This window comes from Xenopus laevis, chromosome 3L (genome assembly GCF_017654675.1).
Source record: "Xenopus laevis strain J_2021 chromosome 3L, Xenopus_laevis_v10.1, whole genome shotgun sequence".
NCBI classification, from domain to species: domain Eukaryota; kingdom Metazoa; phylum Chordata; class Amphibia; order Anura; family Pipidae; genus Xenopus; species Xenopus laevis.
In genome coordinates this window covers 62,493,706-62,508,104 of record NC_054375.1, presented here as the reverse complement: position 1 = coordinate 62,508,104, position 14,399 = coordinate 62,493,706, and the positions used below count along the sequence as shown (strand labels likewise).

General features: G+C 36.6%; 1 protein-coding gene across 3 annotated transcripts in view; it reads left to right on the top strand.

Annotated features, from left to right (window-relative positions):
* Positions 1 to 411: 411 nt before the first annotated feature.
* The window catches only part of dcn.L (decorin L homeolog), a 32,576-nt gene continuing 18,588 nt past the window's right edge, over positions 412 to 14,399 (top strand). Inside the window, 3 exon segments of one of the 3 annotated variants that reach the window (NM_001094189.1) lie at positions 412 to 472; positions 6,735 to 6,990; positions 14,197 to 14,309. In NM_001094189.1, coding sequence (NP_001087658.1) covers positions 6,765 to 6,990; positions 14,197 to 14,309 — 339 coding nt within the window. In that variant the 5' untranslated portion in view covers positions 412 to 472; positions 6,735 to 6,764. 3 annotated transcript variants of the gene reach the window in all.

The window sequence follows — 14,399 nt, the reverse complement described above, 5'->3', positions numbered from 1 at the left end:
AAAAAAAACCCTTTTTTTTCTGTGCAGTGTTTCAGTTAAATAAGTCAGCTTCCTTTAAGCTACTGAATGAATCCCAATTCTAATAGATTAAAAGCAAAACAAATAGTAAAAATAGTAGCCCAGCTTTTAAATAGTTTTATAATAAATCAAAGGAAAGCTTTGCTGTGTGCACAGTTAAATAAGGAAAGTAAAAAAGAAAAGCCTGATACATTTCTGGCTAAAGAGCAGGAGACATATCATTACCATATGATCTAATGTGGGTGTCAGCCTGGATTGTGTTCATTGAAGGAAACTGCTTTCTATAACAGTGCTTGGGAATAGGAGCAGGAGGGTTTTCCACTAAGTGACAGTGGCTGAGCACTAGTTCTACCCCCTCCTTCTTTGCACACCTGTAAACTCCTTTTGTCTGGACTGAATATTTAAATTACATCTCTGCTTCTAGAGCTCTTCTTGGAAATCCCAGGATAACAAGGTAGGAAATTGTATTAAATATGCAGCTAGCTTAGAACTAGCTCAGCATTCATGGGAACAGCACATGCATTTGGTTGAAAGACCAGGTAATAAAATACTCTTTGTCTAAAGATAATTATTTATGTAGCTTTTATTTTTAGGAGCCTGCTAATGTTAACTGTTGTGTCCTATTTTTACTCTGTTGTTGCTGTTTAGGTATCTTGTTGAAATTAATAGATTGCTGCTATTGCTTCTCTTCTTGTAAGAAAGAGCTTTCTTAAATACATTTCTAGTTAGTCTTACTTTACTATTGCTTCAGGTTTTCTTTTGTCTGGTGTAAAACTTTTCTCTTCTGTTTTGCTGTATAAACCACTTGGTTTGGCAGTGTATAATATACATAAATGCAGTTTTTTTTGTTTCTCTGACAGCTGGAGAAATGTTCACGTATTTCATTATCCACATGCCACATAACAAACTTAACCACTATGTCCAATGGAGTCATTTTGCTTGGCAGTTGTTATAAAACAAATAATGGAAATACTGTAATTTTTCAGCTAAAATCTGTACCTAGGGCTGAAAGGAAAAAAAATGAGAGTACAGTATGTTGGTGTTTCCAGTAGTTCTGTGTCTGATTGGATTTGCAGTCTACTTTTCCTTTAATAAATGCAATCTCAATATGTTCTGAACATTTTTATTAATAATGTGTATTATATACCTTTACAGTACAAACATAGTCTGTATGTGCCTTTGAAAACTAAAGTTCACACCTGGTTAATACATGCAGTACATCATATTTTTTTTTTTTTTATAACAATATAGTTAAACACAATGCAATAGCCAGTATTCTAATTAGAAAAATGTTTAACTTCAAATTGTCATAGCCTTTTCATAGTATTCGTAAGCATGGAGCAGCATGGAAACCCTGGGATGGATGAAACAAACATAAAACTGGAATCATATATCAGTGCCTAAAGCTGCATTCCACATATCCACAGTTATTGTATTACAGTACCTATGCACGAGGAGGGGGCGGGGTCAGCTTTTTAAGCCCAATTATATAGTACTGTGGCTGTTGGCAAACTCATATATACTGCTAATATTTTCATTCTATTTGCCTAAAATAATTAGAAAGAATATAAAACTTTTTGGAGTCTAGCATTATAGTAAGAAAAGTGTAATGCTGTATATACATTTGCCAGTTTTGGCTATATTATGGAAAGAACTGGAGCTGGCGTTGTAAACTAGAGCTGTAATGTGGTTTCTATATACAGTAGAAATTAGTTACAATAGATTGAGTTGTTATATAGTATCATGCAGTTCTAAGCATTTTGACCAATAAAAGGATAAAAATGATTTATACAGTAAGACATTTTTTTGCATGAGGTAATACTATAAACAATGTTCCAAAGAGCCAAGGCTTCTCTGTCTAGATTTACATATATCCTACAAATATTTACACATTTTATTATTTTAAAAGAAATGCTGGGGAGGCCATTGTATTAATAAAGGCAAAGGAAAAATACACATTTGCCACATTTTAAATGACATATCATGAATTGTTTTCCCCCTAAGGTCATTAAGGTAGGAGAACCTAACTAACTGCATATTTTATACCTTTCATATCAATAGGAGCAGTTATTATTATTATATATATATATATATATATATTGCTTTCTTCACCTGGGGTAGCTCTGTAGACAATAACATGATTTAAGAAAAATTCCATGCTGTAGTTATTGCTCTTCTTCAGTATAGAGAGCTCTCCAAATATGCATAATGCATGCAAATATGCAAAAGTGAATGGTTTGTGCACATAATAAATAAAAATCTTAAAGCTGGCACTGGCAGTTTAAAGGGTTACTGTCATGGGAATTTTTTTTTTTCAAAATGCATCAGTTAATAGTGCTGCTCCAGCAGAATTCTGCACTGAAATCCATTTCTCAAAAGAGCAAACAGATTTATTTATATTCAATTTTGAAATCTGACATGGGGCTAGACATTTTGTCATTTTCCCAGCTGCCCCTGGTCATGTGACTTGTGCCTGTACTTTAGAAAATAAATGCTTTCTGGCAGGCTGCTGTTTTTCCTTCTCAATGTAACTGAATGTGTCTCAGTGGGACATGGGTTTTTACTATTAAGTGTTGTTCTTAGATCTACCAGGCAGCTGTTATCCTGTGTTATGGAGCTGTTATCTGGTTACCTTCGCATTGTTCTTTTGTTTGGCTGCTGGGGGGGAATGGGAGGGTGTGATATCACTCCAACTTGCAGTACAGCAGTAAAGAGTGATTGAAGTTTATCAGAGTACAAGTCACATGACTTGGGGCAGCTGGGAAATTGACAAAATGTCTAGCCCCATGTCAGATTTCAAAATTGAATATAAAAAAATCTGTTTGCTCTTTTGAGAAATGGATTTCAGTGCAGAATTCTGCTGGAGCAGCACTATTAACTGATTCCTGGTGAAAAATGTTTTTTTTCCCATGACAGTATCCATTTAAGTTAATGTTTATGGAAGAAACCCAACTATGGGGGATGGTGGGTTTATTTTAAAGTTTTTAAAGACAAATTCCAAATATTTGCATTTTTTGCAAATGAGTAGGAGTTGCTATTGGTTGACACACATATATGTGTGTTTGTCTTCTTACCGTTTCATTTAAAATGTCAAACCTTCATCTGTTTTCCACACATAAACATATTTTGACTGCTTAGGGCAGTGCTGACCCGCATTTTTAATGCAGCAACCAGTTATACAATACAAGATATTAAAGAGCATGACAGTGTTAAAATGATGAAAAAATTATACAAAGTAGTCTAGGGTACATTTAGGTCCTAGAGGCCATAATAATCATTTGGCAGATCACATGCAATCTACAGGCCTCAAAGTTGAACAACACTGGCTTAAAGAAGAAGCAGTAACAAGACCAAAGCTTTCTCTTGTACACTGTCCTAACAATAGCGGCAAATAAATATTTCCATTCATTATTCTTGCTACACTCAATAAGAAACACCCAAACACTCAAACACATCCTTCCTGTTCACAGAGATATGAAAATAGTAACTTCCACATTGATGAAAAGTCTACTTCCTGGTGACAGTTGCTGCCTCTGTGTAACCGATTCTTAAAAATATCAATATCAATCTGAAAAGAGGACAGAAGATGGTTTATGCATTTCAAGGATCTTACAGAGGCCAGTCCCCACCTTTCCCAAAATGCCCCACCCATAACCCCAAATATGGCCCAAGTCTCCCACGCCTCCCAAAACAGCAGTATGTGCCCCAACTCTGTAGAGCTATGTGGGAGACAATAAAGGATAATAATACCAACTGATGTGAAATAAAGTTAGTCCTACAGTCCCAGAGATTTTTGTGTCTCCCGCTATTTCATCAGGGGACCCTCTTTATTCTTCTTACATATATGAAGGAGTCCACCAATCAATATTTAACAATCAGGTATCCATTCAAATATAAAACCCATAATTTTAGCAGTATGTGACCATGTGGCCACTCCATGTCTGGATCAAATCTGGCCCTGACTCCAAACTGTGCATGGTCATGGTAATTGGGAATAGGAAGTAAAGTAGAGTAAAGCCAGTACATGGATGGGTTGTTTATCAAAGTTTGTAATTTTTTTGCAATGCAAATAGTTTTTGCACTAAAAATCACAAAAAAATTAATGTTGAAGATTTGTTTACAAGAAAACATGAACAAATTATATATTTATATGTTCACCTTTCTATTTTAATAACAAGGATTCGGTGTTCCTCTATAGTAATGATAAGGTACTCTGAAGTGGTTCACCTCCCCCTTCTCCTTCACAGTGTTCAACTCTTCATCCTCACCTCTTTTTTCACATGATGTAATCTTGGCATCTGAACCTCAACCTTCTAGCCTCAGGTAATTTGGATGAAACTCAACAAAGGTGTAAGCTCTTCATCATTGTGAGCCCCAACTCTGTAAAGCTATGTGAATGATAATAATACCAACTGATGTGAATTAAAGTTAGTCCTACTGCCCCAGAGATTTTTGTTTTCGTGTCTCCCAGTACTTCATTAGGAGACCCTCACTATTTTTCTTACGTATATGAAGGAGTCCACCAATCAGTATTTAACAATCTGGTGTCCATTCAAATATAAAACCATCATTTTATAAATTCTTACAGAAAAAATCCATGATATCTTCAGAAATACATAAAAGCCTTTATAAACCCATAATCTATTCATTTAAAAAAAATTAATTTCCACAAGTAAATTTGAGATCCATTTTTGTAGTCAACATTTCAGTTCAATTACCACCTCTTCAATGCTACTCGACCTTTTTGATAATAAATCATGTGGAATCTGTATGTTGCCGTATTCTAAAAACACTGTTTCAACACCCTTGTCTATATTTCTAATTCTTACATGTGTGCCTAGCCTTTTTTCAACATTCCTATAATTGTACATTAATACTGGAGGCCAAGGTCCAGAAGCTACTGTAGACTATATTCTTACTATTACTGTCTCAGCAATATTTACATACTCACACTACATTTCAATTTACACACATATAAAAACCTTTCACGGTGCTTTGAACTCATGTCCATAAATCTGTCTCTTTTCTCCACTTCTAAATTACCTGGAACCAACATTTCTTGTACACTTACATAATACATTATTTGCTTTCCTGTAGAGGATCATTGGATTTTTTCCTATAATATTTTTCCTTTCCTGATATTTATAGAGTACATGTCAATGGCCTCTACAAAGGTTCTATAAAAGATTTTATATAATTTTACAATATGTGTTGTTATAAATAGAAGACTAATTTTACTTTCTCTCCCCATGTTTACCTTCCAATAAGCATTCCCTATCTACATCCCCTATTTTTTTTTTAACCTCTTACACTTCCTCTGTTCTATGCTCTTTCTCTACAAATAACTGTGCCATCTATTTGAACAGTTGATCATAATCACTCATATTAGTGCAATTTCTTTTTCATTTGCTAAACTGTGTTTTTGGTATATCCTCAAGTCATAATTTAAATGGATAGCTAGGTGTCCATTTAATCTACATTGCAGTAAACAATCAGCACAGCTGGTTTAAAGTTATAAAACATAAAAACGAGAAGTAATGAAATGTTAGTATTTTATAGAACCGCACATTCTACGAAACTTTTCAATTGTTTCAGTTTCGATTTTTGCATGGTTTCTAAATTATCAGTTTTTCTGTTCTGCTTCTTCCCAGTTTGCAGCTAAAAAAAATGATATATGGACATCTGGTTCACTGACCCCAGCATACCTGGCTTTTTATTTTAATTCTTATATTAATATGCAGGCCCTCTATTTTTCATCCATGCCTGGTTTCTAGGAAAGTAAGCTCTAGCAAACAGATAGATAGATAAAAATGATCTTGTAATAACATTGCCTACATTATAATACTTTTCAAATTTAGGTGAACTTTCTTTAACTTCACAGACAGTTCATAAAGAACTGAAATGTTAATGTAGGGATTGCTGTGGCTTTTAATTTATGCCAGCATTTACTCCAGTCTATTACCTACTGATAAAAGTGGTTGGCTCTGCAGCCCTTTCAAATGACCAGCACATAATTTTGCAGAGTTATTGACCTATACATTGTGTACTTCCTTGCCAGCTCATGGGGAAAGTTTCCTTATAGACTATGAGAAATCTGTCTCAAAACATGAGTGGGTTGGTTTGGAGCTGGAAAAATGTTACATAAACAACTGTAAGAAAATAACAAAATATTATTTGTGAAACAAGTTTGTTATACACAACAGTTTAGTAAATTGTTTATAATTTTAAGCTTCCATTTGGTGATTCATTTAAGACTTTTTCCCATTAAAAAAATGGGTTTGGAATTTCTGGCAGATAATTTGGTTACTCCAGTACAAAACTGATGTGTTATCTCCAGCCCATTCTCTCACTGACAAAAAAGAGTAAACAAGTTAATGATGCAGTTAATTATCTGTGTAACTATTTTTTTACTATTTCTCATTACTTTATATTTCACAATAAAGTCTGCAAGAACCTTGGCTATCTCCCATATCAATAATTTCGTGCAAAAATACTTTTTGTAAGAGTAAGTACAGAAACATTGCAGTTTGTAGGGAATTAGTTAGTTCAGACACTAATTGAAAAATACAGCAAAGATTGGCTGGCAAGCTGGACTCCTAAGACAAATGTACTGCTATTTTTCATGATACTCAGATATTTATTTACAGAATGAATGTGGTTAAGAACAATAACTAATATTGGCTATTCTTATACATTATCTTTCCTTGCACATCTAGGATACCTATTGGACTGGATGAACTAAGAAGATGAAGGCAACTATAATCCTTTTTGTACTTTTGCCCCTTTGCATTTCTAAACCTTTTCACCAAAGAGGCCTGTTTGACTTCATGCTAGAGGATGATGCATCTGGAGATGGGTCATCTCTATGGCCAGAACCATCCTTACCCACCGATGGACCAACTGGACCTATTGGTCCTATTTGCCCATTTCGCTGTCAGTGCCATCTGCGAGTTGTGCAGTGTTCTGATATAGGTAAGTAGTAGCATTGTACAATTGTTTTCAATCTGTATTGAAAGTACAAATAAGTTGTACATTAAGGGCCAGATTCAATTTGAAACTGATTTACTAATTTCTCCATAGACTTCTATTGAATTTTTATGAGATTAATTTTTTTCATGGTAGTAAATCTGATCCTAGTTGTTCAATGCTATTCTTGTTATAAATAATGAGTTCCATGGGGTTAGAAGGTATGACATCCCAAGAATTATTAAGAGTGCATGGAAAAGACTAACTTTCATAATGTTGGAGGGAATTGTACATGTCCTATTGTTTTTTTGGACATAAAATAACCACATATCTGTATTAACTGCAAGGTATGCCCTGTTATTTCCTGATATGTTAATTAGTAGTGATGGGCGAATTTATTCGCCAGGCAGGAATTCGCGGCGAATTCCCCAATTCGCCACCAGCTAATAAATCTGCGAAACCGCCACGAAAGTTCGCCCGCGTCAAAAAAAATTGAAGCAGGTGTCAAAAAAACTGACGCCAGCGTCAAAAACTAGACGCTGCACCATTTCACGAATTTTTCGCTGTAGAGAAACGCCCCAAATTCGCCCATCACTATTGATTAGGTTATATACTTGTACAGCAGGTCTGAGATTAGTGCTCCTTCCCAAAGCAAGTGTGGAATCTGTGTAATGTAGAGGTCTATTTTCTTTTACATAGTTACAAAGTTAATCTGGGTTAAAAAAGACCATCAAAATGACTCCTAGAGAATATATACACATACCAAGGCACTTTTATAGGCATTAATAAAATCTGCCATAACAACATCTCCTGACATGGCATTCCATAACCTCATTGCACCCACTATGAAGAAAAACCTTTGCTTCTTTAATGAAAATGAGTTCATCAAGTCTTAAAGGGGTGGACTCTTGTTCTTTTCTATATGAAGATCTATCTATCTGTCTATAACCTAATCAAACGCAATTATATAGAGTACTAGTGAAAATATAACCAAATACTGAAATAAGATACTAATTTGATTGAAATACTTCTACTTTGCAAATTATATATTTTGGTCGCATGATCCACACTATGGGGTATATTTATAAAAGAGTGAAGTTAGAGAGAACCATAGTCTTCTAGAGTGAAATACCACCTCTCTCCCATGCATTTCTATGTGATTTTTAAAGGCGTATTTATCAAAGGGTGAAAGTTTGATAAATTCACCTTTAAAAATCCCATAGAAATGAATAGAGAGAGGTGGTATTTCACTCTAGCGGACTGTGGTGTACTCTAACTTCATTTTTTGATAAAGTGGATAAGATACATAAAAAAAATCCCCTAGATAACAGCAGTCATTTAGCACAAAGTGACTGTTATGTCGCTAAATGAACACATAAGATCTACGTATGACATTCTATAGCCAGTTAGAAGCTGAATTAAAAGTGGACATATGACTGTACTTATTATTGTATTGAGGAAATCCCCGCTTTGCTTGATATTCTATAATATATGTAATAGAATATTTTAAAACTTGGCAGAAAGTATTAAAGGGACCATTTGTGTTTGGGAAATATCCTTTGGAATAATGGGCCACTATCTCAGATGACAAATAAATCAATAAATAAATCAATTCTTCTAAACCTTATATTTGGGCCAAACCACAATGATTAAAGCGTACAGTTTTATGTGATGTTTATGGTAATGTTTATACATTTCGGTGATGGTTTTAATCTAAACTGAGAAGAATGAGGGAGATCCAGACAGTCTAAAAGTTACTGAACAGCAGATTGTGGGTGGAATTGTGCATATTTTTCCACATATGCTATGGAAGTACAACGTATGCTCTTTATCAGATCTGGAATGAGCTATGGCCTTAACCCACTGGATAAGAGATTTAACACTTCAGCATAAATTCATTTATGGTGGTTGGTTAGGGCAGGAGGACCCTACCATTTTAGAATGCTATTTTGACAGCTCTCTTCAGCAAACCATATTTTTACCTTATGGCAAACATGACTCTTAATTCCTATACAAGATACATACATACTCGCCTCTCTCTGCGTAGTTATGAGTGCTACTGTAATACTGAAGATTATTTCTTCACTTACCCACCATTTAAGATCAGATCATAAAACTCAGGAGACATGTATTCTGCAGCCTGCACTGGGTGTATGTTGTATGGCAGTAGAAGGGGCACTGAACAAATAAAAACACACTTGCACACTGTATGTGGGTTTCCCTATTTTATTGGTGAGCCATGCAAAATAAATTGTTTAAGCTGGATATAAAACTTCCTTCTCTTTACTGACTAGTAGAAACACAGTATTGGGAATGTGTATTATGAAGGAAATTATTTATCAGCCCCATGTCCCTTTCAGCTGTAAAGTAACACTTAGTTACCAGGGCTAACGTCTGGAGTTTATTGCTAGCCTAGAGATATTAGAGAGGGGTTGTAGATATATTAAAAAGAAAGAAAATTTGTACTTTAAGATGTTACCATGCTACACCCAGAGGATTTTAAGCTAAACAAACCACAATGTGTAAACATTATGGGATCATTGATTTTCACAATGTTAAAATTAACATACACTAGCACATTGTTTTACCTTAGAGATGCATAGCAGGGGTTAAGGAACTGCATTTGTTGTAACATGTTTAATTTCCATTACTTCATCTGCGCTACATATCAGTTTTTCATAAAACTGTCCCACTGAGAGGTTTTAATTTAAACTGTCTGATGTTCTTTTGGCTTTTGCTGTACAAAAAGAAATCTGTTCTCCAGAAACATTGGACACAAATTCCAGTTTTTTAGCTTAATTTGGAAACACTCTCTGTGCAGGAGTCATAAAACGGTCAACCCCCACTCTATTCTTTTACTGTCCAGATTGCTGAAATGAACAATGTAATGGAAAGGAAAAAGAAAGGGAGTGTTTAAATGGAACAGCTCCATAGAAGTGCCTTTTCCTTTTTAAATAGTAGAAATAAATATTCTGAATATTAAGAATGTACCAAAATTGAAGTAGTCTAAAATGACCATTCAAAATGTAGCATCCATTTTGCAATCTGCAGCTCTTGCAAGTTCTTAGAGAGAGAGAAGCACATGATAAGCACATACCCAACCTGAGATTTGCAATGGGCCCATGGAAACATATAATTAGATTGTGTCACCACAAAAAAAAAATAGATCAATGTTAAGTGAAGAGTCAGGATGAAAAAGAGATTTTTTTTGTTAACACATACCAAAAGAATTTAAGAATTTAAGAAATTCAAACCTCAAATGTATTTCTATTTGTTAAAAAATGCCATTGGGCAAAGCCCAAGGTTAAGCATAAAGTATAACATTAATGGTATGATGGCTATTCAGAAAATATGAAATATCTTTATCATACTTTTATGGGATCAATAAATTTCTAGACCTTTACTAGGAAATTGGAATATTCATGTGTGGTAACCCTAAGGACCTGAATGACTTATTACATATATGTATGTATGAAATACAACTCACCACAACAAAAAAACTGTGCTTCTTGCTATACAAGATAGTTGACAGGACTGCTACAGAGATAAGTATGGACTGAAGAGAAGCTGACCCTGCCTAGGACTAGCACCTGTAAAAAAGAGCACTAGCCTGAAAGGGAACCAATAACTTCTAACTTGGAGAAGCTTAATAAGGCTTGACTTGCACAAATCATTTGGGACTGTTGAGAGTTAAGGCTAAGGAGTTTATATATTACAGTGTTCATGCTCTTTATTGTGGTACTTTATATTCATGATTCCAATTGTGTCACTGTTTTACAATATATTGTATGTTACCAGGGCCGGACTGGAAGTAAAAAGCAGCCCGGGCAAAAAAACTCAAAGCAGCCCATATGTAAACACACAGGTCTTGTAATCATCCACTCATACTATATATTGGAGTAAAACTGCAAACAATTATGTGCATAAAGAGCTGCTTTTCTCACTTAAGTGTAATTAATGTAAAATATGTTAAAGATTCTGCAGCCTTGTGCCTTTAATTGGTCACAGAACAACCCCTCAGTGACTTCTAATATCCTTATCATTTACATTAGGGGGTACATTATCCCTTATAATACATAGTTAATAATAGTTCCCTGTATAACTCAGCCTGCATCCTTGTGCCTTTATATGGTCACAGAGCGGGAATACCATGTATAATACCCCCAGAACTAGACACATGAAACATAGAAAGTAATCCGTTAAGAATGTTTAAAAAATATTTTGCTGCAATTCTTAAGTAAGGAGTCAGAACAGAAAATAATCAACGCTAGTTAGGCAGCACCGCAAGATGGACTGTCCTTTAATTTGTTCCTATGGCTTCAAGTTTGAGTAGATATTCCCTTGGCTTTTACTCTGAGCCACCCTGAGGAGGCCATGGCATAGCTGCAGTTCCAGGTTTTGGCCTGCTTTGAATGTACTCGTGGCAATCCTGAAAACGAGTTCGGTCTCTGGTAGGGTAAAGTATACATATACACATTGCGTATACAGTGGTCCTGTTTATCAGACAAGGGGTACAGACAGCCTCGGCTGCTTAGAAGGTTGGCACAACCGATGGCCTCCGTTTTACCAACATTGATACAGAATAAAACAGGGAACCGATTGCTTGCACCTGGACCTCATCTGCCTGTAGGGTAAAAAATGTATGAATTAATGGCTGGATTAAGAAAAGCCCAAATACTGCCTCAATCCTGCTCCACTTGCTGATAGATTTCAGGTCCCCCCCACCCAATTGGGGCGAGATGGGAATAATTGCACCAATGTGCCCGATGAATCTCTCATCCAAGACAATCCAGCAACTGCCAACTTGGACACTAACGGAGTCCATGTCTTTGTCTTCTGCTCAGCCAGAATGGGCTGCAGAAACACAAGTAAATCACCGTAAACTTGAAAGCCAAAGAGGCATAACTTACAGGCACCAGTCCCTATGCCAAGGAGCCGCAGGATAAAGTCGGTGCCTGCTGTGCGCTCAGTCCTCTCCCCTGCTGCATGCAGGCAGCGCTTTACAGTAACCCCCACCTCCCGCTATAATAATACACTAAGTGCCTTGACACTGGCTTTCTGAGCAGCCCGTCACTTTTTATGTCGTGGGGCAAGAAGGCACCAGGCGTGCAGCAATGACGGTTTTTCCTGCTCCGGCAGTCAAGCGCATACCTGTGCTGTGGGTACAGTTCCGTGCTGCGGCTGCTGCTTCTCTCCACCGCTGACTGCAGAAGGCAATGAATACGCGGACGGGTAGCTCAGGAGCCTGCCGTGCAGGAGCATTGCGTAGCTGGCCTGCGCTGCCACTGCTTCTGGTTCTGTTCCGGTTCCGCCTTGCTGCCCTGCTGTGCGCACTTAAAGGAGCAGTCGCGGTTTTCGGCCCCATCTTAATTAACTTGCGAGCGGCCCACTTGAACAACTATATAGCGGCCCCTCGGGCAATTGCCCGAAAAGACAGATTGCCAGTCCGGGCCTGTATGTTACTACCAACCACTGACACTGTAGGGAGCAGCATCAAAAAGGGAAGCCAGTGTTGTGTGTTCAAGCAAGCTATAGCTCCTGGGAAAATGGAGATACACATTTGGCTGAATGCTGAGTGAGATGGTCTAAGTGAGGCAAAGGGAATATCAGGATTCTATCATTGCTGTGGTGAAGATGGTCATTACAGGAATGGTGCCAAAAATGCCTAGAAGGTAATAGCAAAACTACTGGCTGAAAAGAAAGAGAAGACTCAGGGAAACTTCAGAGGATCTCAGTGAAGAAGCTAGCTGGGAGAATAAATACATCACAGCAAGGAGGCCATCTAATGTATCAAAGGAGGGTACATTCTACCATAGAAAAATGAACAAGCTCAAAGGACAGTTGGTTTTTCCATACCCAGAAAGGGACTAGGAAAGCTCTGAACTACCTAAAGGACTGGCAGGACCCTCTCCAGTTTGTCTAGTACAGACTGAAGTAATCTACGGAGTTGCTGTAGTAGAGCTCATATAACAATACTATATAGAGATTTCTACCAAAAATACCTGAGCTACATTGCTTTAGAAAATATAGCCTTGAAATATGGGGCCTAAGTGATACAAAGTTTCCTTATAATGGCTGTATCATTTTTAAATTGGAAATGGTTCAGTGACAGGGTCTAAATAGGTCTTCAAGGCACTGGCACTAGTGTGTCCTAGACCAGGAGGACCTAAGACCTCTATTGTGGTAGGCACAATACTGATATTGTGAGGCGGATGCTTGCTGGCCAGACAAAAGCTGGATTTTCATTCTGCAATACTGGAATACATGGCCAAACAGAAAAAGGAACCAGAAAAGTGTGGGAAATGTATTGTTTGAAAAGAATAGGTTATTACCTGCAAACAGGAGGTTTAGAGTATTGGGCCTTAGAAGTGGATATTGCAGGTAAAGTTGTTGTACCATTAAGGTATCACCTTTATACCACCTTTTTGTTATTTTTTTTGCCAAGTGGATATTGCCAAATACTAATGCCTCAACATGAGAAAACTGATTTTATATGCCCTCTAGGAGTCTATGCATTTGTTTCATGGTACATTAGTTTCATGATTCCAATTGTGTCACTGTTTTACAGTATATTAATTACTTAATTCTGTTGGTTCCATTCAGATGCCTGCTAATTTTCATTTGCTTATATACAACTATAACCTTACTGTGGTCTGGGAAAGATACAGGTTGTCACTGAGTATGCTAGAGTTACCTATACATACATATAAGTCTCACCCAAGGGTGGGCTGCAAACATTATTTCAATGCATTGAACCTGACAATTCTTAATTTTAAATATGTACTTTAAATATAAATTAAAGGGCCACTATGCTTCCTGTCAAACTGTGCTTAGTAGAGGAGTACACATTTGATGGTAGCTCTCTATGCAGTATATAAGAAAAAACAGGGATATGCCTGTGTTACAGCCCTCAGCTGCTAAATCATGTCCCCTTCTTGCTTTCTGTTAATGAGTTACAACACATTAGGAAGGCTATAGGGGAAATGAGGAAGGTTCTACCCAATCAGAGTGTGTGTCACAGTGACAGCATACTCAAGGTTAAACTGCATAAAAGCAAGTGGTAAAAAGTAAAAGAAAAGGTCATAGATTCACCTTTATAACTTTCCACTAGACAGTTAGTAAGGATATATATACAAGGCATATTTGTCCTATCAAATGTCCTTTGAAATGTATATTTAAGAAAAAAAATCAAACAATGTAAATTTTGTTCAGGTTTGGAGCAAGTACCAAAGGACATACCCTCCGATACCACTTTACTTGATTTACAGAACAACAAGATCACCGAAATCAAGGACGGCGATTTCAAGAATCTAAAGAACCTTCATGTAAGAATAATTTACATTTTTGAACTACCTGCACAATATATAAAAGATAATGTATGTTTTACATGTGTTGAAATCTATCCCTCATCTTGC